The following is a 23791-nucleotide window of genomic DNA, read 5'->3' as shown; positions in this document are numbered from 1 at the left end:
TTGAGAGAGACAGTTTAGAATCAGGAGTGCTTAACTTTTTTCCCCCATAGGTATTTTTGGGACTCTAAAAATGATAGGTTCTCTCCAAAGGAAAATTCAAATTCACGAGTGCACGTGCAGAACCTTGCTCATAATTTTTGGCATGAGGTGTCTTTGGATTCTAGAGAAAGCGTCCCTATTATAGAGGAATGGTGAGCTTCAGGTAGTTTTTGAGGCAAGGACACTTTCAGTCTTGCTCAGTGCTCATGGCTTTTTAAAGCACAGCTGAGTGGTGTGGCTGTAAGCGTGGACTTAACAGTAACCACTTCACATGAATTGGTAGTAGAGTCCTGCCCCGGTCTGTTGCTCACTTGAATGCTTTTTGCCCTTGAAAAGGTTTGGTCTGAGGTGATGATTAATCAACAAGTATTTGATCACCTAGTAGATATTCAGCTCTGTATAGTATATCGTTTCATCTAGGTCCCTGTTGTGAAAATGCGCTTTCCTTTAACTTCCCATAGGCATCTGACTTGTTTCATCAGACACTGAGGGCATTCCACATATGCAGTGCTGTGTCAGGTGGCAGCACAAAAACATGTCAATTAGGACCAGCTTTGAAAGGGGAACAAATGGCACAGTTAAGGAGTGTTGTATGAAGGGTGGGAAAGAACTAACGTATATTAAGGGATTAAGTAGCACATTATTTGTGTTTTCTTTAATCCTTACACCCTCCATGTCATAGATGGAGAAACTGAGTCTCAGAGAGATTGAGTACCTTCCTCCAGACCTCTGAGGAGCAAAGCCAGAATTCAAGCCCAGCCATGTGGACTCTAAGCCCAGACTATCTATCTATCTTTCTTCTTCCCTCCCTCCCTCCCTCCTTCCCTCCTTCCCTCCTTCCCTCCCTCCCTCCCTCCCTCCCTCCCTCCCTCCCTCCCTCCCTCCCTCCCATGCCTCTTCTGTTAAAGACCAGAGGTGGATGGAGTGGGTTAGTGTTGGGAGAGTGTAGAAATGAGACCCTTAGACTGAGTATCCCCAGTAGGTTAACTTCATGACCTTTATGAAACATTATTTCTCCTCTGTTAATTACCACCCATCATGTAACTGTTTCTCAGTTGGTCTTTAGAGCTGTTTATCTGCTGTGTGCATCACTCCCCTTTTGTGGAGCATCCAGCTTGTGTGGTACCACAGTATTGAGAGAGTGACCAAAGACCTGGTGGTCACGTTACCACCCGAGTGGCCTCATGCATGCTACTTCCGAGTCTTTTCTTGTAAGTGACACAAACAACTTGGGTGATCTGAGGGATTCTCCGCCCCAGGCCCTCGCGTGATTTTGGTGCAGAAATGTCAGAGGGGAGTGCCTTTATTACTTAGCTTTCAGTTGGCAGAATGCATCCAGGTGGGACGGAAAGAGAGCAGGTGTTTAGTTAGAGTCACGTTCTCTTTGTTGTGTACTTTTGGGGGAGGTTCAATTCGTGTCTTTAAAAAGCTGTCTGCTTGGGCATTTGAGTCCTCCAGATCGTGCACGTACTTGACCAGCAGCAGAGGCAGAACCTTTGTGTGGTGGGTCCTAGTTATCATTCAGTTAGGGACAAGCTTTTGGAAATACCTCTCCTTCTTCAGAGGTCATGATTTCTCAGCATGGAATGTCCATGCCAAGCTCTCCCACCATCTTGTTTTTCCATTTGGCAAATTTTCTTGTTCTTCTCCAGTTGCCCCAGCATCCTTTGTGCCCCTCCTTCATTTTGCATGGACCTTCGTTATACCCCATATTGCGTTGCATCATAGGTAGAGGTTTTTGTGTACACTTGCCCAGCCAGACTGAGTCATTTGAACACATCCTGGTAGCTCTGTGTCAGCACTTTGTCCAATGTGTGTTAGGTGTTTCACTCTGTGGTTGAAACAGTGTATCCTCTTTAGAAGGAATGAAAAGAGATCATGTTTAAATTCATCTGAGAGCGGGAGAAAAATCTTTGCTCCCGACAATCACAAGAATGTCTGGAGAGCTGATTGCTAGTCTGGAGATCCTTAGAAAAAGCTAGTAATAGACATTGGAAACTGAGCCAAGGAATGTGGACTTGGGCTCTTACATTTTGACTTCGTTTGTGATCTTGTTGGAGGTCGTCTTTTGCATCAGGCCAATGGGTGGATTTTACTTGAAGGGAGAGTTTCTAATAGAAAAGCTGGGGAAACATTTTCAGGGTTGTTTTTGGTTTTTTTTTTGCGGTATGCGGGCCTCTCACTGCTGTGGCCTCTCCCGTTGCGGAGCACAGGCTCCGGACGCGCAGGCTCAGCAGCCATGGCTCACGGGCCCAGCCGCTCCGCGGCATGTGGGATCTTCCCGGACCGGGGCACGAACCCGCGTCCCCTGCATCAGCAGGCAGACTCTCAACCACTGCGCCACCAGGGAAGCCCACATTTTCAGTTTTGAAACGACTTTATTAACCTACAAATAATTAAAGGTGATCTCTTAACCTATGTGTAAAGAAGAAGAGTCTTTCCCTCATATGTGATGATCCAGAATCCAAAGTGGGAAAATGTAAGACTGTTCAGAGAAGATGCTAACCTAGAAACCACAGACTGCTGGGCCTTGGGAACTTGGGAGAAACTTGTGGAAGCAACCTTGGAGGTTATGGAGAATATTGGAGATGGGATTCTGGGGCAGGGGTGGGAAAGAAGGAAGACTGAACTTCTACTGATAATCAAATAGGGTCCTAGGACTTAAGTCATATGGTTAAGATGCATTTTGAATAATTCTACAGTTACCAAAAAAAAAAAAAAAAAAAAGATAAATCCCTACATCTTAAAATTCCATATTGTTTACACACTATCTCTTACCTAGATTTTTTAAATTACATAGACATTTTAATAATTATATGTATTAGTCTTGCTGTGGTTAATAAACCACAAATTCCAAAAATACAGAGGTTTGCAGCAAACATTAATTTCTAGATCGAGTTATGTGTCAGTGGCTGGGAGTCCATTGCTATGGCTCTTTTCCACAAGTCTTCCCTTCTGAAGGCAGGAGAGAGCACATGAGGAGGAGAGAGCACATGAGAGCTGATGGAAACATGCAGTGGCTCTTAAAGTGTCTGCTCCCATCTGGTGTACGTCACATTTGCTCATGTGCCATTGGCCAGAGCCTGTTACGTAGCCAAGCCAACAGTCACTGGACTCGAGTGGAGATATGCCCTCCGGTCGGCAGTCACTTGGCAATAGTGAGTGTGTATAATCCACTTAAAGGTACAGAGTTAATAATTGCAAACGATACTACAGTCTACCATGTAGTTTGTGTCTTCTCCTTTTGTCACTGAATGTTATTTAGTAAATACCTGACATCAGTTTAGATTTATCATTTTTAAAAGTTTTAAATACATTTTCACCCTATTATGTGTATTATAGTTTTAGATTAATTTTCGAAGAAATGAACCTTTTGAAAGGAAGCGATGTGGTAGATCGCTGCGTGTTTCTTCTTGAACGATTGCAGTGCGTGGAGCTCTGTTGTACACCGTTGAGCTAGCTCAAGAACAATTTGAATAATGGGGTGATTCTGTATCAGTCTTGTTTCTGAATTTTGTAGACATGCCTCCAGTGTTTTATATTGTTTCCTGCTTAAGAAATAGATTATTGAGATCTAATTCACATACCGTAACAGTCACCATTTCAAACTATATTACAGTTGAGTGGATTTTAGTATACTCACAGCATTGTGCAAACATCATTACTATCTAATTCCAGAATATTTTGTTACCCAAAAAAGAAACCTCATATTTATTGAGTGTTCACTCCTGTTTTCCCCTTCCCTTCAGCCCCTGGCAACCAGAAGTCTTCTTTCTATCTTTGTGGATTTGCCTGTCTGGATTCTTCATATAAATGGAATTATATATGTGGCCTTTCATGTCTGGCTTCTTTCACTTAGAGCAGTGTTTTCAAGGTTCATTGCTGATGTTTTCTGATTTATACCCTTTAACAGGTTTAGGAACCTTCCTTTTATTTCTTAATTTTACTTAGAGATTTTAATAGAATGGCTGATATTTACCAGTGTGTGATACCAGTAAGCATTTTGGTAGTTGTGGGCATGATTATGTTGGACAGTGATCCTATTATCAGTTAATGTAATAAATAACATTAATAAATTTCTTAATGTTAAATCACTTTTGATTTCTTGGTTTATGTTTGACTCAATCCTGGTATATTATTTTTCTTTCTTTTTAAAAAAATTCTTCTAATGTACCATTTGCTGTTACTTTACTGACGAAGTCTACACTTACATCTGATTTCCTTTTTTGTCATACTATTTTGATATCAGATATAGGTAACCCTTATAAACTGATTTGAAAGTTTTTTCATTTTTAAATGTGTTTCAGAGTGTTCAAATAAAACAGGACTTGCTCCTTGAGGTTCATTAGAGCTCAGTTGTAAAACCATTGGGGCTTAGCTCACCTTTCAGTGAAAGTTCTCTGACAGCAGTTCTGAGGTTATTTAGTTGTTTAGGTTTTCTACATCAATTTAATTTCTCTTTGGCCGTACATTTTCCTGCAATGTATGGCCAAAGAGGCTTCCAGGTTTATTAGCATAGCTATTCATAGCACATCCTTGTAATTTATAATCATACACAGAGGTAAGATTTAAATCACTATTGCCTGCTCATTTTTCCCCTCCTTCTTTCTATATTTAATTCTATATTTATTCTATATTAATACAATTCTATATTTAATTCTTTTAGAAGACTTAAATTTTGGTTTTATTTATAACTTTTACTCTTTCTTTTCTGTTTTCAATTTATGCTTTAATTTTTTTTTTTTTTTGCAGTACGCGGGCCTCTCACTGTTGTGGCCTCTCCCGTTGCGGAGCACAGGCTCCGGACGTGCAGGCTCAGGGGCCATGACTCACGGGCCCAGCCGCTCCGTGGCATGTGGGGTCTTCCCGGACCAGGGCACGAACCCGTGTCCCCTGCATCGGCAGGCGGACTCTCAACCACTGTGCCACCAGGGAGGCCCTGCTTTAATTTTTTTATTCCCTCTTCCACGTTCCTTTTTTTTTAGATATTTATTTATTTATTTGGCTACACTGAGTCTTAGTTGCGGCAGCTGGGCTCCTTTAGTTTCCAATCGAGTGCTCCTTAGCAGTGGCATGTGAACTCTTAGTTGAGGCATGCACATGGGATCTAGTTCCTTGACCAGGGATCGAACCCTGGCCCCCTGCATTGGGAGTGCGGAGTCTTAACCACTGCGCCACCAGGGAATTCTCCTTCTTCCACTTTCTTTCTTTTTTAATTGGGGTATAGTTGTTTTACAATGTTGTGTTAGTTTCTACTACACAGTGAAGTAAAGTACAGTTCTCTTCCACTTTGACTTTTTTTTTTTAAATGGGAGCACAAGGTAGATGTGGACTAAAGTGTAGTGTTTTATGGGATAAATCTTTTCAAATGTATATATTTATCTGCTCTTAAGGACTGTGCTGCTTTTCCTCATGTATTGGTTTTCTTGGGTCTGAATGATGAGTTGATATAGGCTGGTATATTTTTCGGTTTTTTTGTGTCTGATGAGGTAATACAGGCCTGCTATTTGCCTCTCACCAGAAGAAGTGAATTATTGGATCCCCTGTTTCTTTTTTTCTTTTTCTCTCTTTCTTTTTTTTTTTGCCTCACTGCACGGCTTGCGTGATCTTAGTTCCCCGGCAGTGAGAGCACCTAGTTCTAACCACTGTACTGCCAGGGAATTCCCTGGATCTCCCTGTTTCTACTTGATGTTAGAATTGTCTTCTTGGATCTTAGGTTGAGTGGAATAATAGTTGACAAATCAGTTGAGTGGTCTCCCCTTGGCAAAAGGAATCAGAAGAAAGAAAACCAGGGTCAGGGACAGTCGGTCAGGAAGACTTGGCCTAGTTCCTCTCTGTGTCTGGATCCAGTATAGCCTGGCTTCCATCTTGTTTTAGGTGCTCTCCCCATCTCAGTAGAGTCCAGCCTTTTCAGAATTTGCAGTCTTGCCTCCTTTGTGCTTGGTGGACCTACCCAGGGCAGCTGACTTCATGAAGGTGCAAGCAGGCGCCTTCTGTTCCCCTGACCTTTCTCTTGCATCTCTACCCCTCCTGGCTAGATGAAGCCCTGGGGGCAAGGCACCGTCTGCTGGTGGGCCTCACATGGTGTATCTGCCTGTGCTGGCATCCCCTTGCTCACAGCAGCCAGACACTCTGGGGGTCCTCCTTTGCCCCACTGTGGGCCCTTCCATACCCTCATCCCTCCAGACAATTGCAAATTCAAACTAGAGTGTCTGTGAGGGTTCGGGACACTTTCTACTTCTTAGGTAACCTTGAGAACCCTAGGTAACCTCAGTGACGTGGGTTAAAGATACCTCTTAGTTCTTTTCTCAGTTGAGTCCCAATTGTCTCCTGTAGGAAATCTTCAAAACTTTTGGCATTTGGGTGATGCCCTTTCCTAGTTTCTAATCTGGTACTCATTCCAGTCACTATGCGCCCGCCCCCCCCCCCCGCCGCACCCCCACTGCTCTTTCTCTCCCGTTCTTCAGGTGGTTGTTGTCTGGAACGGGGAAAGAGGGAGAAAGCAAAGACCTGAGCTTATTAATTCGCCGCATTTATCTAGAAGTCTAGATTTATAATTTTTCAGTGAGTGTGTAACATTGTTATTAACGTAAACACGATCATTTCCTGGTTAGCGAGCCTTTGGAGCTTTTCCAGGGTTCACTCTGTGTTCTTTGATCTGTTATGAACATCTGTGAACAGAACAATTTTGAGGTTTTCCCTTTGAAGTTACTGCCCGTAGTTGGCCTAAATTTAACTTGACAGCAAAGTCAGCAGTCAGGAGTGTCCCGTTCAGTGTGTGCAGGGCACATTCATTCTTCAGGCGTCTCCCGTGTGCCTGGCGGGAGAGAGGGCCGCTAAGACAAGTCAGGTACAGTGTGCATTCAGAGAGCTCTCGTTCTCCCGTAGCCGTCGGGATGCCTCGAGAGGCTTCGGCAAGTTCTTCTGAAACGAGATCATCACGTTGCCCGCACTCCTCTAATAGTATCAGAAAGAGAAATTAGAGTGTTTTCGCATGACTTGTTTTTATTAAGTCTATATTGGCCCTTAAGGTATACCACTTTCTTTCATAAACCCTATGTTTAATGTAATATAGAATTTTGCTGGTGACTAACGTTATTTTAATAATCTCTCTTGCGGCTGGCTGACCACAATGGTGGATCTTGTAACTGAAATTCTTTGAGCGAGGGCAGTTTCCAAAGTGTCCCGGTTATGTATTCCTCTTCCTAAGTAAAAAGGGGTGATGGGGAGAAGAAATTCTCTTATAACTGAAACTACATAGCAAGAATTGATATTTTGGAGCATTGAGGAGTTTTCATGTATTTATCAGCTGTGTAGCTGTAACTCTCACAAAGGCTACCGTAGATATATCTATTGCCACAGGGAAGTCAATAAGGAAGATGTGGTTAAGGCCCCAACTGTGACTCTAGGTGCGATTTCAATTTTCAGCAGCACTTATGGTCTACTGTGAACCCAGCCCCATAGTCTAAAGGGGATGCCGGAATACTTGCAGACACGTTGACTTTTTTGTTTGTTTGTTTGAGTATTTTGATAGTGATATAACGCCTACCATGTTCCAGGCACTGTTCCAATTGCTCCATATGCTAACTAACTCAATCCCATTATACCCATTTTATAAATGACGAAGCTGGGGCAATAGAGAGATTAAGGAATTTACTTAAGTCATGCTGCTAGTAAAGAGTAGAACCGGGATTCAAAACTCGGCAGTCCGTCCAGGTTAGCCTCAGTTTGGTTGTCATTCAACAGACGTTTATTGAGTACCTTATATTGGCAAGAGATTGAGTTGGGTCACTTCTAAAACTCATTCATTCATCAAATACTTACTGAGTACCTACTGTGTTCCAGAAGACACAGTCTCTGCTCCTGTTGAATTTACAGACTGGTGGGAAGTCAGACAGACAGATAATCAATTAATATATAATATATTTTTAGACAGTGGTAAGTCCTATGATGACAATAAAGCCAGGGAAGGGACTGGAAAATGATGGAGGGTGCAGGAATGTTTTTAGATTTTTGTGGGCTGAGAACGCCTCTCTGAGTAGGTGTCATTTGAGCAGAAACCTGTTTGAGGAGAAGAGCCAGGCCAGTGGCAATCGGAGGGGAGAGCAGTGTTCCAGGCAGAGTGAGCAGCAAGTATGAAGGCCCTGAGGTCCAGACGAGCCAAGGCCAGGTGTGTAGAGCAGGATGAGCTGGAGGGCAGTGGGGAGAATGTCTGGGATGAGGTCAGAGACTGTGGTAAGATCATGTTGGCCCTTGTGGGTTATGGGAGGGAGTCTGGATTTTATTTTGAATGTGTTTGGATGGATGTCTTTCAGAGTTCTGAGCAGGGGGGTAACAGGTTTTGATTGACCTTTTCCAGGGAGCATTCTGGCTGCAGTAAGGAGGACTGACGGTAGGGCAGCAACAATGAAACAGGAGGCTTTTGTGTTGAGCCAAGGGATTCTCTCACTTCTTGTAATTCGTGTTAGTTGTAAAGGCGCTGCCCTCCCACAATACGTGCTCTAGAACTCAGGTCTCAGTGAAGCAAACCCGCTACCGGAGGACTCTGAGGGTAGAGGAGCCTGGGTCACTGAGTCCACCTAAGCCCCTGCCCTTTCCTCCTGAGATTTTTGTCTTTTCCCTCCACGTTTGTTTCTCATGGGGACCATATCTTGAGGGGAGTTATCTGGGGGATAACTTGTATTAAGACCCTAAGGGAAAATGTAAGCATTCCTCAACTGGCTTTAAAAACAGAAGCTTCATGTTTACGCAGAAGGATTTATGGCCAGAGAATGGAGATGAGGGACAGTGTTGGGTTGGGGAAAGCCATCCAGCTTGATAACACCCTTGAACTAGGAACCAGATACCTTAGCTCAACTCAGTAGAGTGATAACTGGCTTCCATACATTTGGATACAGAAGTCCTTCACCTTTTTGAGTCGGCTTCCTCATCAGTAGGGATAGTATCTGTCTGCTAACCTCACCACGTTGAGGTTGACGTAGAGGGCAGCGAAATAAGAATGTGGAAGCCCTGCGCACAGACGTGCCATGGAAGGCGGAGACGGTAGCAGCCCTTTATAGGAAAGTCCAGGCATCCGTAGCTCATTTGCTATTCATATATACTCAAATAATACTACGGGAAGCACCCTGTAGTAAGGGTGTGGGTATCTTCCCTGGTTGTGTAGTCCTAAAGGAAAGAATCTGCTGTGTGACAAGGTCTGGGTGACTTTCTCCTCCCCAACCCCCGCTAACTGATTTGAGAAATAGTTCAGTTCCCACTGTCTGGCCAAGATCTTTTAGACCTTTATGTGGGCCGTTCCTGGAGGGTTATTGGCTGAGGTCCCCAGAGCAAAGGTTAGGGGAGTTAAGGTTAGGGGAGTTGTCCTGGAGTCACTGGGAGACGGGCAGACAGATGGATGGATAATCACAGACACACACACAAAGGTGAACAAGGCACAGTTACAGTTGTTGGATGCACAGTGCTTATGGATAAGTTATATATGTAAATAAATGATTAAAACTGTGAAAATTGCTTCAGTGGAAGTATCTTCAAGGTATTGAGAAGAGAGTGACTAATTTTGTCAGGGGCTGGATCCAGGAAGGATTCTAGGAGGAGGGGGCATTTGAGAAGATTTCTGTGAGATCCTGGGAGCCCTCTACATAAAAAAGAGGGGTGTGTGTGTGTGTGTGTGTGCGTGTGCGCGCGCGTGCGTGCGTGCGCGCTATGTAAGCAACGATGAGAAAATATGAAACAGCATAGTGGGTTCCAGGATCAGTTCAGGCCAGATTGTGGAAAATTGCTGTCTGAGCTGATGTTGGCTTATCTGACTAAAGGTTTTGAATTCATTCTTTCTTTTGTGCCATGTTTAGCCATAGGTGATGGAGCCTTTCTGAGGCCCAGTGAGCTAGTGTTGTTAAAATATAAGGGTGGGCCCCTCAGTGCCTAGCATGGTGCCTTGCCTGAGGTCAGTGTTTAAATATTTACTGAAATGATGAAGACGTGATGGTTGTCTCAGAGCTCCAGAGAAGATGTCCCCCCACTGATCCTTAGACCCTGGGATTTGGACACTGCATGCCCTCAGTGACATCAGTGTGCTGAGGAAGCAGGTCGTGGGATGCTGCTGTAGCTAGGTTCTGTGGTCCATACGGAGAGCAGCTGCTGAGGGGCTTGCCTTCCCAGCTGACAAGACCCTGGGCTGAGAAGTGGAGGGGTGGGGTCCATTCCCATGAGTACCTTCTGTGAAATGGTACCCTTTCAGTAATTACAAAAGTATTTTTGACATTGCATAAGTAAGGATGTGATTAAATTATCTGTGGTCAGGGAGACAAAGGAGGGTACCTTTTTTGTTTAGTTTCCATCACCCACTGAGTTGGGTGACATTGCCCTTGACCCCAGACCATGCTTCCCTCTGCCTTGTTCCATACTCTCTTTCCAGATGTGCCGTCTTCATCTGGAGCTTATGGACATGACTGCTAGATTGACTTCTCATTTCCTGTATGTTCTCTTCTCTGGGGGCTAAGTCATATCCAGCCTGCACAGAAGAAGAGATCCTTCTGGGGAAAGACCCACGCCCAGCCTGTGATCTGATTACCCACAGGTCAGGAATGCAAAAAAACATTCCTGACCAAGGCTCTTTGCTTAGTATCATGTCACTTTCTTGCCATATTCCTTAGTCTTTGCCTTCTAATGATTCCAAGGTGACATTCAGAGGCTTTCACATCTACTGCTAGATAGGGCTTTGTTCTCTTATCAAATCTTAAAGCCAGAAAAGGTGACTGGCAGACTGCATCTTTTTTGAATAGTATAGGGACATAATTGATTCAAGTGGCTTCCTACTGAGGCCTAAGAAGAAAGAAGTCCATAAGTTTTTAATCTTTCCTTCCCTTTCTTTTCTGGTACTTGCTCCCCCCCCCCCCACCCCTTTTAAACTTTTTTATTGCGGAAAATTTGAAACACATACAGAAGAGGTGAGAATTTATAGTGAACCTGCAAGTACCAGCTTCAACAATGATCAGCTTTGGGCCATCTTGTATCATCTATATCCCAGGTACCTGACCTTAATTATTTTGAAGCAGATACCACACATCCTATCATTTCATCTGTGAATACTTTAGTTATGTGTTACTAAAAGATGAAGACTTTGTAAAATCATAATACTTCCATTATCACACCTAATAATTCCTTCATGTCATCAAATAATTGATCAATATTCAAAATTTCCCGAATGTCTCAAAGTCTTTTAACCCTGTGTTTTAATCATGACCCACTGCAGTTGTTGATAGGTCTCTTAAGTTTCATTACATCTATAGGTGCTCTTTCCAACTCTGTATTTCTTTTTTCCTTACAATTTATTTATTTATTGAAGAAACTGGGTCTTCGGTTCTCTTTAGCTTCACATTGTGTAGATGCCGCTGACTGCGTCCTCGCAGTACTTGTTCTACACGTTCCTCACTCTTGCTGTATTGCCTGTAAATTGGTGTTGTGTCTAGAGATTTGTTCAGGACTCATAGCCAGCATATTTGGCAAGCATGCTTCGTAGGTGGTGGTGTGAACTTATTCCAGGAGGCACGTAACGTTTAGCTGTCTCTTTGTGATGGTTGATTAGGTTGTTAAATGTGTTGGATATCTAAGAGGGTTCTGGCCCCTCAATGTTTACCTGGGCCCAAGTGGCGGTCTTGAGAAAGTGGGACAAAGAGACAATGTGGTGTGCTCAGGAGTTCTTTCTCTGTCGAAGTCTGACGCCGGTGGTGGCTGTCATGTTCTCTGTCCTTGAACTGTTGGTTCCTGCAGCGCTTGCTGACACGTGAATCGACGGGATTTGGTGTAGAGCATTGCCCGTCGTGTTTCTCTTGGTTGTAAAAGACTCGTTCACTTAAGAAATGGTAAGGACAGGATCAGATTCTTTGAAAGTTATTTTTGTAGTTAGAGGTGTTTCTTGGTTGGGCTAAACCAGCCTCTGTTGCTGGTGTTCTCCAGGTGTGTGTTTTTAGCTACTTTGTAAGATGATTCTTTTCTGCTTTCAGGATCTCATTTTGCCCAACGGCGGTACTCCAGCAGGCCCTGCAAGTCCGGCTTCTTCATCTTCCCTTCTCAACAGACTACAGCTTGATGATGACATCGATGGTGAGACCAGAGACCTCTTTGTCACGGTTGATGATCCCAAGAAGCATGTCTGTACGATGGAGACCTACATCACTTACAGGATCACCACCAAAGTAGGTCTTTTTATTATCTTCCACCTGTCTAGAGTGTCTTGGAGAATTGAAGTCCTACCGCCATGATTCCTGCCTTTCCTTTTTCCCTTCCTTTGTACAACTCTGTTCACCTTTATGACAATTGTGAGTGTAGCTTTTTGGGAGAGTGGATATATTCAGATTTAAAAGGATTATGCATAAGTTTTTTTTCTTTTAACCTTAAAATGAAGGAGAAATTGTACTACAGTCTTTCAAATGAAACTTTTTTTTTTTTTTTTTTGCGGTACGCGGGCCTCTCACTGTTGTGGCCTCTCCCGTTGCGGAGCACAGGCTCTGGACTCAGCAGCCATGGCTCACGGGCCCAGCCGCTCCGCGGCATGTGGGATCCTCCCGGAGCGGGGCATGAACCCGTGTCCCCTGCACCGGCAGGCGGACTCTCAACCACTGCGCCACCAGGGAAGCCCTCAAATGAAACTTTTAAACCCCGTACTTTCACTTATTTTCTATCATGATATTGTTTAAGATGTTAATATCTCATTACTCTTGAAATTTATTAATCATTGTATCAACCATTGTATCAACCTGAAGCTCTGTGATGAGAACATGATTATAATCTGGTGTAATTAGTCTTTTTACAATTTTTTTAACATCTTTATTGGAGTATAATTGCTTTACAATGGTGTGTTAGTTTTTTATAACAAAGTGAATCAGCTATACATATACGTATATCTCCATATCTCCTCCCTCTTGCATCTCCCTCCCACCCTCCCATCCCACTTATCTAGGTTGCCCCAAAGCACCGAGCTGATCTCCCTGTGCTATGTGGCTGCTTCCAACTATCTATTTTACATTTGGTAGTGTATATATGTCCATGCCACTCTCTCACTTTGTTCCAGCTTACCCATCCCCCTCCCCGTGTCCTCAAGTCCATTCTCTACATCTGCGTCTTTATTCCTGTCCTGCCCCTAGGTTCTTCAGAACCTTTTTTTTTTTTTTTTAGATTCCATATATATGTATTAGCATACAGTATTTTTTTCTTTCTGACTTAACTTCACTCTGTATCATAGACTCTAGGTCCATCCACCTCACTACAGATAACACAATTTCCTTTCTTTTTATGGCCGAGTAATATTCCATTGTATATATGTGCCACATCTTCTTTATCCATTCATCTGGCCATGGACACTTAGGTTGCTTCCATGTCCTGACTATTGTAAGTAGAGCTGCGGTGAACATTGTGGTACATGACTCTTTTTGAATTATGGTTTTCTCAGGGTATATGCCCAGTAGTGGGATTGCTGGGTTGTATGGTAGTTTTATTTTTAGTTTAAGGAACCTCCGTGCTGTTCTCCATAGTGGCTGTATCAATTTACATTCCCACCAACAGTGCAAGAGGGTTCCCTTTTCTCCACACCCTCTCCACCATTTATTGTTTGTAGATTTGTGGATGAATGGCCATTCTGACTGGTGTGAGGTGATACCTCATTGTAGTTTTGATTTGCATTTCTCTAATGATTAATGATGTTGAGCATTCTTTGTTTGTTGGCAATCTGTATATCTTCTTTGGAGAAATGTCTATTTAGGTCTTCTGCCCATTTTTGGATTGGGTTGTTTGTTTTTTTGTTATTGAGCTGCATGAGTTGCTTGTAAATTTTGGAGATTAATCCTTTGTCAGTTGCTTCATCTGCAAATATTTTCTCCCATTCTGAGGGTTGTCTTTTGGTCTTGTTTATCGTTTCCTTTGCTGTGCAAAAGCTTTGCAGTTTCATTAGCTCCCATTTCTTTATTTTTGTTTTTATTTCCATTTCTCTGGGAGGTGGGTCAAAAAAGATCTTGCTGTGATTTTTCATAGAGTGTTCTGCCTATGTTTTCTTCTAAGAGTTTGATAGTGTCTGGCCTTACATTTAGGTCTTTAATCCATTTTGAGTTTATTTTTGTGTATGGTGTTAGGGAGTGTTCTAATTTCATTCTTTTACATGTAGCTGTCCAGTTTTCCCAGCACCACTTACTGAAGAGGCTGTCTTTTCTCCATTGTATATTCTTGCCTCCTTTATCAGAAATAAGGTGACCATATGTGTTTGGGTTTATCTCTGGGCTTTCTGTCCTGTTCAATTGATCTATATTTCTGTTTTTGTGCCAGTACCATAGTGTCCTGATTACTGTAGTTTTGTAGTATGGTCTGAAGTCTGGGAGCCTGATTCCTCCAGCTCCGTTTTTCTTACTCAAGATTACTTTGGCTATTCAGGATCTTTTGTGTTTCCATACAAATTGTGAAATTTTTTGCTCTAGTTCTGTGAAAAATGCCATTGGTAGTTTGATAGGGATTGCATTGAATCTGTAGATTGCTTTGGGTCGTATAGTCATTTTCACAGTGTTGTTTCTTCCAATCTAAGAACATGGTATCTCTCTCCATCTGTTTGTATCATCTTTAATTTCTTGCATCAGTGTCTTATAGTTTTCTGCATACAGGTAGTTAGTCTTAATGTCAGGGAGAGGAGGAGTAAAAGAGTGGGAACTAATATTTATTAACTTTCTGCCTTGTACCACTATATTACTGCCTTGTCTTTTCCACACCTGGTTCACATTTGAAAATTTGTATGTGTGCAGAGGCATATGCGCTCACACAGTCTGCCCCTGTCTCTTTTGGCACTGGGTAGTATTTCTCAACATTGCTAGGTGCTTAGATGTGTATTATATCCTCAGAGGTCTTAGGATGATATACATACCCCCCATGAATCATTTCCAGTTACTTATTTTTTTCTCCCTAGTGTCAACTTGTGCCCTGTAGTCAGTGAAATGCAAAACACACTTTTCTTGAATTTGTGCTCTAAACAGCTGAATGTCAAGGTGATCGCCTGGCACAGCCGTGCTCACCTGTCTTGATGCTTCCCCAGCCCTGCTTGTCCTCCACCCTGCAGTTTCTCTCCCTGTCAGCGGATTCTCAGGCTGATGCCCGTGCTGCAGCTCACCACTCTCTCCTCTGCTGTCTCTCTGTCCTTCCTTCCCCTTTCTCCATTGTGCTCTTATTTCTGTCTCTTTTCCTCTGAGTCAGATAATGTCTTAGGATAACCTTTCCAAGTTCCAGTCCCACATTTTCACTTGGCTTCGAGGACAGCACCTTAAGGGTGAACTTGTTGCAGGATTAAATTTTACTTCTTACCGTGAATTCCACTTCTGATCTCAAACCAGAGTCCTTTTCTTTTCCTGTTTCAAATAGTGACACCAGGTTTAGTACGTTGGTGATGCATCTGGAACCTTTTTTCTGAGTGTTGTATTAAAGGACGTGTAGGGATGCGTGGGGATGAGAGAGAGGACAGACGGGAACACAGGGTCCCAAACTCCTGATCTTGTCCCAGCACCCCACTCCTGCTGAGCTTCTCAAGCAAAGTTAATGGTCAGAGGACGAGGTTGTACAAATACTTACTTTATGACTTTGAGCTTTGACTCCCAGGCCTGATTCAGATTCCTGATGACAAAAGCTGGACAAAGTACAGAGCTGCTTTTGCCTGAGGTAAAATGAGCCTAGGGCTGAGAGCCAACGCGGGGAAAGTGTTCCCCACCGAGGTCTAAGGCGTGGCTGTCTTCTCTCTCCAGTGGTGGAGAGAGGCTTTCTCAGGGCTGGCAGATCCTGGCAGTTTTCTCTGTAGGCGTCTAGAAAGTAACATCTTAATAATAGCTAATTATTGAGCATTTACCATATGCTGTACTTTTTTTTTTTTTTTTGCAGTAGAAACCCTTTAAATTTTATTTTATGTAAGTAATATGTGCTCATTATAGAGAAATTGGAAAACTCAAGTAAGCTAAAACAATAAAATAAAAGAACACTTACAAGCTCACCAGCCAGAAATAATCATTTATAATTCTCTGAACTATTTGTCTCTATCCATTCACAAAAATGAGTATTTTACTTGCGGCCAATTCACTTAATACAATGCAAATGTCTTCCTCTGCTAGTAAATGCCAGTGAGCACACTTATGCCATTGTTTCTAAGACTGCAGTAGTGCTCCGCCATGTGGATGAGCTGTCATTTATTTTGTGCTAAAATAAATGTGCTTTAAATATATCCTCAGTTAATCCTCACACTCCGTGAAGTAGGTACTGGTAGTATTCTTAACTTTTGCAAATGAGGAAACTAAGACACAGCGATATTAAGAAAATTGCTCAAAGACATGCAACTAATACGTGTTAAAACTTGAACCCAGATCTGTCTTGAACCCAGATCTGTCTTGTGCTCTGCTTTCAGAAGACATGGTTTTCCAGAAAGTAACCCGCACCGCCCCTCCCACCCCCCCCCCCACCAGCACGGTCATCTACTACCATGGCCTGACTGTTAAAATTGATGATGATGTGCAGATAGACTGGAGGTTGGGGAAACAGAGAGCAGCCCTCAGCTCCCTTTGGAAGCCGTCCTCCTCTTGTCTTTTATCCCATCGCCAGATAGTCATCTCCTAGGCTTATGCCCCAATTAATTCCTCTTTTCAGGTGTCTCAGTGGTCAACGCAGGCTAAATGCTGCTGAGGTCAAGTTATATGTAAGAATTACAAAGTGAATGTTAGATTTAATGATGAGAAGGTTATTGATGACTATGGTGAGAGCAGCTTCATTGGGGTGGTGGTACAGCAGTGCGCAGTGGGTTAGGATGAGTGGGAAGTAAGGAAAAGACGTGGTGAGTGTTGGTAGTTTGGCAGTGAAAGTGAGTGAGAGAACAGTAGCTGGAGGAGGGGATGTGGCTTTGAGGGGGAGAGGCATTTTGTTTGCTTTTTAAGGGTGAAAGAGACTTGTTTAAGTGCCACGTGGCCATTGTTGGTGGAGGAGACTGTGGGTTGAAGGTTGGAGAGTAGGATGGAAGCCTCTGAGGAGGTGGGCGGAGAGTGTCCCCGGCAGAAGTGGAGGGGAGGGAGTGGCCTCTCATGGGGGAAGCATACTTTTCCCATTGTTTCTGGAAGAAGGGAAGTGGTTTGTTTTTGTTTTGTGGCAGGATGTTGAGGGGTTCTTTGCTTATATCTGCAGTTTTCTCTATGAATAGATGATGAGGTCTTTGTGAAGAGTGAAGGGGGAGGTTTTGAAGTGGGGCTTAGAAGCTTTCAAAACTTATACAGGCTTCGCGTTAACTCACGGAGAGCCGACTAAGGAAGTATGGGGACAATGGGGAAGAGAGTTGACTAGGGAAGTATCAAGAGATTGTTTGACAGTGTTGAGCGTCCAGCTGTAGAATTTATTGCTCCAGTCAGTGTGTTTCCCTGATTTTGTTTTTCTTCCAGACTGTGCCTAGGTCTAGAAAAGCAGGCAGTAGGTGGTTGCACTTTTGCCAGAGTTGTATGAATGACGGCGTGGAAGGGGCGTTTAGGATGTGGGCAGGTAAGATGCTGAAGTGATGGTTGGTGGAACTGATGCTGAGTAAGGAAGAAAGTAAAGACAGGAGTGGATGGATTGTCAAGAACTGTAGGTCCCGAGGCTGAAAAACCAGGGGTACTGGGAGATGGAAGAGTCCGAAATATAGGAGGTGCCAGTTAGAGAGGGAGATGTGTGAACTTCTGTGTGATGACAGAGTCTGTGGAGAGGCCGTGGCAGTGGAGTGAGGTGTAGTTGGCTTAGCGGTGAGTGTTGTGTGTGGGAACCGCCTGCGTCTTGAGGGCACCCAGATTATGAAGCCCGAGAACGAGGTGCTCTCAGGGGAATCAGGAGGAAGGCCAGAGGTGTCAGCAGATGACAGGTGTGAGGAGAGGTAGAGATGTCTATAACCTGATGGCATGAGCCGCGAAAGGATTTTCCGGGGTGGGAGGAGTGGTGGAGGGAGCAGGATGTCAACAGCAACTTTTTTTTTTTTTTTTTTTTGCGGTACGCGGGCCTCTCACCGTTGTGGCCTCTCCCGTTGCGGAGCACAGGTTACGGACGCGCAGGCTCAGTGGCCATGGCTCACGGGCCCAGCCGCTCCGCAGCATGTGGGATCTTCCTGGACCGGGGCACGAACCCGTGTCCCCTGCATCGGCAGGCGGACTCTCAACCACTGCACCACCAGGGAAGCCCTCAACAGCAACTCTTGGTCTTGGTCTTAGAGGTTTGTGAAATGTAAGAACACCAGCAGCTTTCCACTTGATGGGACGGCAAGGGGGCTGTATTCTCGGGAGAGCCAGCTTTCAGAATTTGAGCAGGTTGAGAAACCACAGGACATTATTACTTACGGGACGGGTGTTCCAGAGAGCTGGGTGGGAAGATCTGAGGAGGAGGAAATAAATGGAAGCTCGTTTCGGAAGAAGGAGGCCGGAAGACTCTTCAGCATCACTCGCAGGTGCTCTGAGAGCTACAGGGCTTTGAAACAGAATGGGGCTGGCTGGCTGATATTTGATAAGGGAAGAGGTTCTCTTTTGGGGGGAGGGGGTTACTCAGACTTGTTAGGATCCAGCTGTGGCCTGGACGGATGGCATTTCTGATAGAGACAAAGCCTCTCTAGAGTGAGTTGACTGTAAAATCAACTTTTCAGTTGACTGAAACTGCTTGGGGAAGGCTCCAGGCCAGAGTCACTGGACCCATCAGCTCCTAGGGAATAAAGAGGAGTTCTTTTGTGGGACGGTGAGGCCCAGGGGACTGGATGTGCTCCTGGGGGACTGATTTTACTGTGGCTCCGTGCTGGGTCTTCCAACGTATTAAACTTAACAAAATTTGGCAGTGATGCCTAGAGATGACCAAGGAGATGTTCACAGGGTGCAGTGGTGAGAATGAATATTCTTCATTACAACTCTTGTGCTCGGTTACCTGTTTGTAGACCTGACTTTAGGTGTGTACGAATGACCTTATGATCTTGGTGGGGCATTCTAGAGTTGGAACACAGTAAGGAAGGACACAGAACAAAACTGTAAAGTGGTCGCCTCTGGTTATGGAATTGTGGGTGCGCACTTCCTTTTTTATTGTTTTGTTTACCACAGATACTAGAAAATAGAGATAAACGCTTATTAGTACTTTATTTTTCTTTCTAAGTCAGACCCTGAATTTCACAGAGGAAAACCTTACTACAGACTCATAGTTGGGGTTTTATTGGCCTGCATATTTTATGAGCGCTGTATGTCCTATAACGGACTAGATTTCTTTCCAGAAATTCACAGTAATGTCTGTGGCCCAATTTTAACAAGTGTGCAGAATTCCAAGGTGAGCGTGTTTTGCTAGCCTCGTTCCCAGCTCTACTTTTTCTCTCTGTCCTTGTTTTTCTTTATCTTGCTCACCTACTTCTAATTTATGTCATTTGATCATATTCCACATATCGCTCTATCTTTTCTAGAACAAGTGGTGGTAAAAATAAGTAAAATAATTATCAGGTCAGAGAGTGTGAGCATCCTTCTCTTTCATGATGGGTTTTTTTTATGTTATTGCTTTCCAAAGCATCAAACAAATTTTACTGATTTATTAAATCCCCTGTCCTTAAAGGAGCTGTTTTAAAAAATGAGTTTTTTGTGTGTGTAACTATAAGTATTGTATAAGAATGTTAGAAAGTTTGGAAATAGAGTTGAATGTAAAGTTGTCATCATAAGTCCTAGATTTTTCTTCTAACTTTTTATGTCGAAAATTTCAACACCAATGAAATCATAAAATGTGTATAATTAATTTTATATCCTGCTGTTTTTTCTTAAAACTATTACTGAAGCATTTTTGTCATTAAAAATGTTTTACAGACATGATTACTGATAACCATAGAATAAATATACCATAATTTCCCTGACTGTTTTTTAATTGTTGGACATTTAGGTTGCTTTGAATTTGTTATTTTAAATAATATTGCAGTGAACATCATTATAACAGGTATCTTTGCCACAGTTTAAAAATTATTTTCTAATGATAGATTCCTAGAAGTAGCATAGCAGCAATTTTATATATATGTATACATGTATGCCATAAATAAAGGAGATAATTCAGGTGAATATTTTCAAAAGCTTGCAATGAAGACAGACTTCTTATCAATGACACTAAAAGTAGCAACCATAAAGGGAAAAAATGGATGAATTTGACTAACAATTTTAAAATTCTGTATAATAAAAGCCATTTGGCAGTTATGATAGGTAGATCACTATAAAGAGCTTTCACAAATGGAAAAGACTAGACTCACAAATATATAAAAAGACTTCTCACAAAAGAAGAAAAATATACAGCCAACAGACACTTGAAAGGATGTTCAACCACGACAGTCATTAAAGAAACAAAAGTAAAACAAAGATGACATGTTATTTTTCAGTTATACTTCCATCAAAGATAAATAAATAGTCTCAGTATTGAGACTATATGCTAAGAATATAAATCAGTCTGTAACTGGAAACAATTTGTCCATTAAAGATACGTATACTCTTTCATGTATATTCTTTCGTAATTTCAAGAGAATTATCAGTGATGTTTACCGTAGTATGGCTTATTGATTGAAAAATTGGTAACAACCTAAGTGGGGATTTGGTTTAATTATGGTATCTCCATGTGTGTTAAAGATGATTATGTAGATCTGAACTTACTGACACAGAAAGATGTCCAAGATATATTAAAGAGACATAGGAAAATATGAGTGCCTGTGCATAGAAAAAAACATGGAAAGATATGAACCATAATATTAATTGCATTTATCTCCATTTAGAGGGATTATGGCTGATCTTTTATTTTTTATTTCTTTAATTTTCCTGAAGTTTTAAAATAAGTGTGAACCTAAATAAATAGAAGGAAAAAAAAAAGCAGTTGCTTGAAAGTGAAATTGGTTACGGCAGACAAAACTTGTGTTTTATCATACATACTGCTTTTTGTAGTTACCAAAGATTGATTTCAAAGTTAGAGTAGAAATGTTACATAGACTATAATTTAATGAAGTGGTTTTGCAAGCCATAATAAAGAGGAACAACCAGTGGATATCATGTGACAGAAGAGGACAGAAAGTAGAGCCCTCTATTAGTTCTGTTTACAATGAAAATGAGTTGCATTCATTTGTCACCCTTCAAAATCGACCTTTCCTGAGCCCATAATCATCGACAAGTCCCCAGACAGAATCTGCTGGGGGACTCCGTGCGGTCTTGAAGAATGCCCCTTCCAAACTGCCTCCTTACTGTTGAGGAAACCGAGGCTCCGGGAGGCTTGGTGGCATCTCAGGGATGCTAGGACTGCTCACGCCCCTGCGTCAGGAGGAGTGCCAGGCTACTGCTGCCAATATTTCTGTCACCCTTATACCTAAAGATTCATCAGTAGTGATTTGGATTTAACTATTCTATTTATTTCTCTCTCTCTCTCTCTCTCTCTCTCTCTCTCTCTGTGTGTGTGTCTCTGTCTCTCATCTGTCTCTCTCTCTCTCTCATCTGTCTCTCTCATCTGTCTCTCTAGTTCGGAAATGCTAATTCTTTTGGGGAGTCTTCTAATAAATCACAAATGCCTAAATTAAACAAATTTCCCCATGTCTTCCTACCCCTACCCCTGCATCATACGGGAAGGTTGTGTTTCATGGGCGTGTGAAACTTTGCAAAGGGGAGAAGAGGCAGAAAGATTGTTAGTTGGGGTTTAGTCCAAGACTGAGTCCTTTAACTTCACAGTTTTGCTCAGACTGTGATCCTGGCTTCTGGGAAGGATGAAATCATAATTTTTGATGCCAAAGCTGTTCACTGGCTGCTGCTTTGATGGATGACTCTTGTTCATGTGTTTTTTAAGTTACTGTCCTTTTAAAAAATTAATTTTTTGTCTACGTTGGGTCTTCGTTGCTGTGCCCGGGCTTTCTGTAGTTGTGGCGAGCGGGGGCCACTCTTCATGTGGTGCGCGGGCTTCTCGTTGCTGTGGCTTCTTTTATTGCAGAGCACAGGCTCTAGGCACGCAGGCTTCAGTAGTTGTGGCACGTGGGCTTCAGTAGTTGTGTCACGTGGGCTCTAAAGTGCAGGCTCAGCAGTTGTGGCTCACGGGCTTAGTTGCTCCGCGGCATGTGGGATCTTCCTGGACTAGGGATTGAACTCGTGTCCCCTGCATTGGCAGGCAGATTCTTAACCACTGCACCACCAGGGAAGTCCCTTGTTCATGTGTTTTTAAGATTTTCTTGGTTCCATGGATTTAAACAGACTTTTGGCTTGAAAGATTTCAATAAATTTATAAAATGTAGTTTGAACCATTTTTATCTTGTGCTTTAACCTCTGAGAACTGTGACCGTCATATAGTCGGTACCCTCACAAGGAAAAATGGCTTATCTGAGACATAATTTTGGTTTGGGCAAATTAATGTATAAAAATCCTGCTTTGGTATAAATTAATTTTATTTAATATTGGTTTTTGTTATCAAAGTGTTGCAATCACATTTCAGAAAACTTCAGGGAATTTTTTTTTTTTGCAATGATATTTTACAATTATTTCCTTCTAGATTTAAAAAATCATCTAAAATACAATGTAGTTTCAAGCTTATGGTCCTGGCAGAATATGGAAGAGTGGGCAAAACCTTTTCTGTTTTCACCTAGTCTGGTTCCTAAATGAGCAGGTGATCTGTTATCTCTACTTTTTGCTTGTTTCCCCTCTGCCTTTGGCAAAACTTGTCAGCATATTTAGCAGACGGTGGAGACTTTTTTTTTTTTTAAAACAGATTCACAGATTTGGATTCAGTAGCAATATCCTCAGTGGAATTAGTCTGCTAAAAGAAATTCTCAGAGTTAAACTTGGAGGAAATGAATTAAATGTTTCCAAGCACAATTCTGAGGGATAGTTCCATTTCCTGAGATAGGGGGAAATGAAACCTCGACATTTTCATTCTAGATCCTTGAAATTTTTAACTGGACCCCGTGGCCCGGACTTGTCATTCCGTGTTGGTAAGCCCTACCACTTGGCTGGTGCGTTTGGTGGAAGAAAAGTGTGTTCTTGCCCAGGTTATTCAAAGAGAGCTTTTTTCCTTCCATTCTGCCAAGGTACGCTACTCTTCCCTTACCCTGATTTTGTTCCACTGTCCTCATTTGCAGAGTACTCGGGTGGAGTTTGACCTGCCAGAATATTCTGTTCGTCGAAGATACCAGGATTTTGACTGGTTGAGGAACAAACTGGAAGAATCCCAGCCCACTCATCTCATTCCCGTAGGTACTAAGTCAGTACAGCTTGTTACTCACTTTTCCTGCCTTCTCTTTTCTGACGGTGTTCACTCAGCTCTCACCCTTTAAACTATGGATGAACTCTACCTTACATTTCATACCAGATTCACCCATCAAATGTACATTTTATGGATGCTGTATAATACAGTTCACCTTCAGGGTTTTGATTTCTGATTCGCTGTACAGTATGCTGGTTTCTTGGGTGGGTTGGGTTAGATTTTCCCTTTTATTATAACAATTTTTTGAGGTATGGAGAATCCTAATTCTCATTTGCTGCCTCCTTAAAGACTGTTTCACCCTTCCTAGACTCCATTCTTGCGGTTTGGATAGCTGCCCCCAGGTGGAGAAAGATGTCTCAGATTACAGCTGGCTGGGCTTTCTTTAGACGTGGGTAATTCTGAGAGCAGGAATCTAGCACACGATCCACTCAACCACAGTTTTTCCTTTAAGAAAACAAACCAAAAGCCAGTTAACTATTTATTGAAGAAGCATACTATTTATTTGTTATTTTAG

The 23791-nt window shown here is 42.6% G+C and overlaps 1 protein-coding gene across 12 annotated transcripts in view; it reads left to right on the top strand.

Moving 5' to 3' along the window:
- SNX30 (sorting nexin family member 30) overlaps nt 1-23791 on the top strand; it is a 120857-nt gene that overhangs the window by 33448 nt on the left and 63618 nt on the right. For 11 of the 12 annotated variants that reach the window (XR_010944908.1, XR_010944907.1, XR_010944906.1 and 8 more), the window contains exons 2-3: nt 12042-12233; nt 23153-23263. Coding sequence is in view for 2 of the 12 variants with exons in the window: in XM_067743640.1 (XP_067599741.1) it covers nt 12042-12233; nt 23153-23263 (303 nt within the window). In the remaining 10 variants the exon portion in view is untranslated. The remainder of the gene's footprint in view (nt 1-12041; nt 12234-23152; nt 23264-23791) is intronic. The other variant, XM_067743642.1, reaches the window with a different exon arrangement.

Source organism: Pseudorca crassidens, chromosome 7 (genome assembly GCF_039906515.1).
Source record: "Pseudorca crassidens isolate mPseCra1 chromosome 7, mPseCra1.hap1, whole genome shotgun sequence".
NCBI classification, from domain to species: Eukaryota; Metazoa; Chordata; class Mammalia; order Artiodactyla; family Delphinidae; genus Pseudorca; species Pseudorca crassidens.
This window is presented reverse-complemented; position numbering and strand designations above follow the sequence as displayed.